The sequence below is a fragment of the Durio zibethinus genome, chromosome 16 (assembly GCF_047325235.1).
Source record: "Durio zibethinus cultivar Kanyao isolate XHJ-2024 chromosome 16, ASM4732523v1, whole genome shotgun sequence".
In the NCBI taxonomy this organism is placed as follows: domain Eukaryota; kingdom Viridiplantae; phylum Streptophyta; class Magnoliopsida; order Malvales; family Malvaceae; genus Durio; species Durio zibethinus.
Window position 1 is genome coordinate 4472266 of NC_143177.1, and position 2811 is coordinate 4475076.

The 2811-nt window shown below is 34.4% G+C and overlaps 1 protein-coding gene across 1 annotated transcript; it reads right to left on the reverse strand.

Annotated features, from left to right (window-relative positions):
- Positions 1-606: 606 nt before the first annotated feature.
- On the reverse strand, positions 607-2677 carry LOC111298254 (sugar transport protein 8-like). The gene is made up of 4 exons (XM_022893052.2): positions 2516-2677; positions 2101-2420; positions 1268-1894; positions 607-1137 (listed from the first exon to the last, which is right to left on the reverse strand). Exons 1-4 carry the CDS (start codon positions 2646-2648, stop codon positions 691-693), a joined length of 1527 nt encoding a protein of 508 aa, XP_022748787.1. The 5' UTR covers positions 2649-2677; the 3' UTR covers positions 607-690.
- Positions 2678-2811: the final 134 nt, after the last annotated feature.

A 2811-nucleotide genomic window follows, 5' to 3' on the forward strand; every position in this document is an offset into this window, starting at 1 on the left:
AGGGAATGTAAGCTATTAATTATTGAATTTATTTTTATTTATCATTATTTTAAAGTAATTAGTAGTTTTTTATATAATTTTAATATTATTAATGTTATTGTTAATTGTATATTTTTATTAGTTGATAAAAATTAATTTGCCATTATTATATTTTTTAGTTTAATTAGTTCTTTAAAATGTTGCACTTAAAAATTTGATCTAATAGTAAAGTATATATCCATAGTCAAATAGCTAGTTTTATCATCTTCCCCTAATAAACATATGTTATAAAAATAACTAAAATATTCATCACTAATTTTTTAATTAAATTAATTATAATCTTAATTAACTTCATATAAGATATATTTTTCAATCATATGTATTTATAATATTTATGTCCTTGAACTTCATGGGTATAATAAAGAAAAACATTTATAATATGCATTTTTATTCTAAATTATAACTACAAAACATGAAAAAATTATTTTAATCTATAAATAAAAATTAAAATATTATAAATTATTTTAAAAATTATAAGTATTAATTTTTATTATTATAATTATAATTATTATATTTTATAATAAATTATGAAAAATTTTTAAAAAAATTTTACAATAATCTCCGTTATATCCAAAATCATTATAAGTATAACGTAACCGAAAATGTATCTACAACCGTAATTTGAATCCCAGGAAACGCATCACCAAATGATCAGACAACCTTAACATCAGCCTTGTATTCATCATCATACATGAAACTGCTCCAGAACCAATGTTGCTTCCAGACTCTGTCAACCATCGAATCGACTGGCACACCTTTGGTCTCCGGCAACAGGAACCAGGTGAACAATCCCATGATGACAATCCATGCAGCGAAGAAGAAGAAGATTCCAGCTTGCATGTGGCATAGCATTGAGAGAAAAGCTTGGGCAATGACGAAAGTGAAGAGCATGTTAGAGCTGACTGCAAAGGCAAAACCGGCCGTTCGTGTCTCGAGAGGGAAAGTCTCGCTAGGAATTAGCCAACCTAGAGGTCCCCATGACCAGGCAAAGCCCATGACAAAGAGACAGACAAGGATCACCACAAAAGTTGCCTCCCCCTTCCCAAGATTATCACCTGTGGTTTTCAAGTCTTTCAACAGGACCACACCAATAATACTCTGCAACATGTACATTAATTAAATATAAGCCTGTGTGATCTGTTGATAAAGTGCTGACTTCAAATACCAAAATAAAAAAAATAAAAAATAAAAAATAGGTAGAGAGATGAGATGAGATGAGATTTGAAACCTGGGAAATGAACATCTGAACACAAGCTTCAAGTAGCAGAATTCTCCTGCCAGCCTTATCAACTGCATAAACTGAGACCACAGTACTAAGGACATTGACAACGCCAGTAATAACGGACGAAAGTAATGCCGCATCATTCCCAAATCCCACGGTCTGGAAAAGAACGGGAGCGTAGAACATGATAGCGTTGATTCCAGTAAATTGCTGGAAAACTTGCAACAAGATGGCAATAACTAGTGGGGGCCGGCTCGCTGGCTTCATTAGTTTGCGGAAAGGGTGCTTTACTTGCCTTGCCATCTCACAAGCATCTACAATTGAATCAAACTCGTCATCAACATTTTCCACACCACGGATTTTCCTGAGAACTTTCCTTCCTTTCTCAACTTTGTTACGTTCGATAAGGCTGGTTGGAGTTTCACAAATGAGCAGAGATCCGAAGCAGAGCATCAAAGCAGGGATACCGGCAATGGCAAGAGAAATTCTCCATCCGTTAGGATGGATTTGTGATGTAACGTAGTTTACCATATTGGCTACGAAAATTCCGATTGTAATGAAGAGTTGGAAACTAATGTTGAGTGCTCCACGCATCTTAGCTGGAGCTATCTCGGATAAGAAAAGTGGTACCGCCTGAAATTATAAACAATTAATCGTGTAATTCACAGGGATTGAATGGTGGATAATTAATAACATTATTAGCTAGTATAAAGGGACATGCAATGATGTAAATGCCAACAGTCTTGTCATCCGTTGATAGTGCTGATACGTTTTGTTTTGGGTTTAATCTCTAACCTCCTTTAATAGAAAGAAAAAAGGGACAGTAAAAGATTTCTTACTTGATTGGCAAAACCAACACCACAGCCAAGAAGAATTCTCCCAATAATTATCATTTCTATGGTAAGACCTCCAGCAGTCAAAAATACTCCTGCCAGGAAGAAAACTGAGGCAATCTGCATGGTGGGTTTCCTGCCAGATTTTGAGCAGACCTTTGACGCTACAAAACTGGCTACCAGAGCAGCAAGGTACAAGGAAGACGTGAACAATTGGAGGTGCTGATCATCGTATTTGCAGTAGTTGTTTTCATGAGCTTGTTGTTTCCTTTCATAGACAGTCGGGAAGAATTTTTTCAAGAAATCATCCATTGATGTTACTCCACCTATCAATCCAAATGAAATTAGCACAAAATTTTATGCCAAAGAAGAAAAAAGGAAAAGACTGCCTTGGAACTAGTGAAGAGAATGCCAAAGTAACCTGAAATGCCAATGTCATATCCGAACATCAAGCCTCCAAAGGCTGCTATGGTCACACAGACGATGACATAGATTGTAGTCCTGCCTTCATATTCTGGATTATCACCTGAACCGCTTACTACAACTGCCGGCATTTTCCCTCAAAAAAAATATATATAGATATAGTACTACTTTTGTTTATAAGTATCAAAATTCACAATAATAATAATTAAAAACAAGGCAGGAATCAGGATCAAAACTAGTATTTATTTATTGTGATAAAATAAAATCTCAATCCTTCTCTTAATCTTAGTTTAA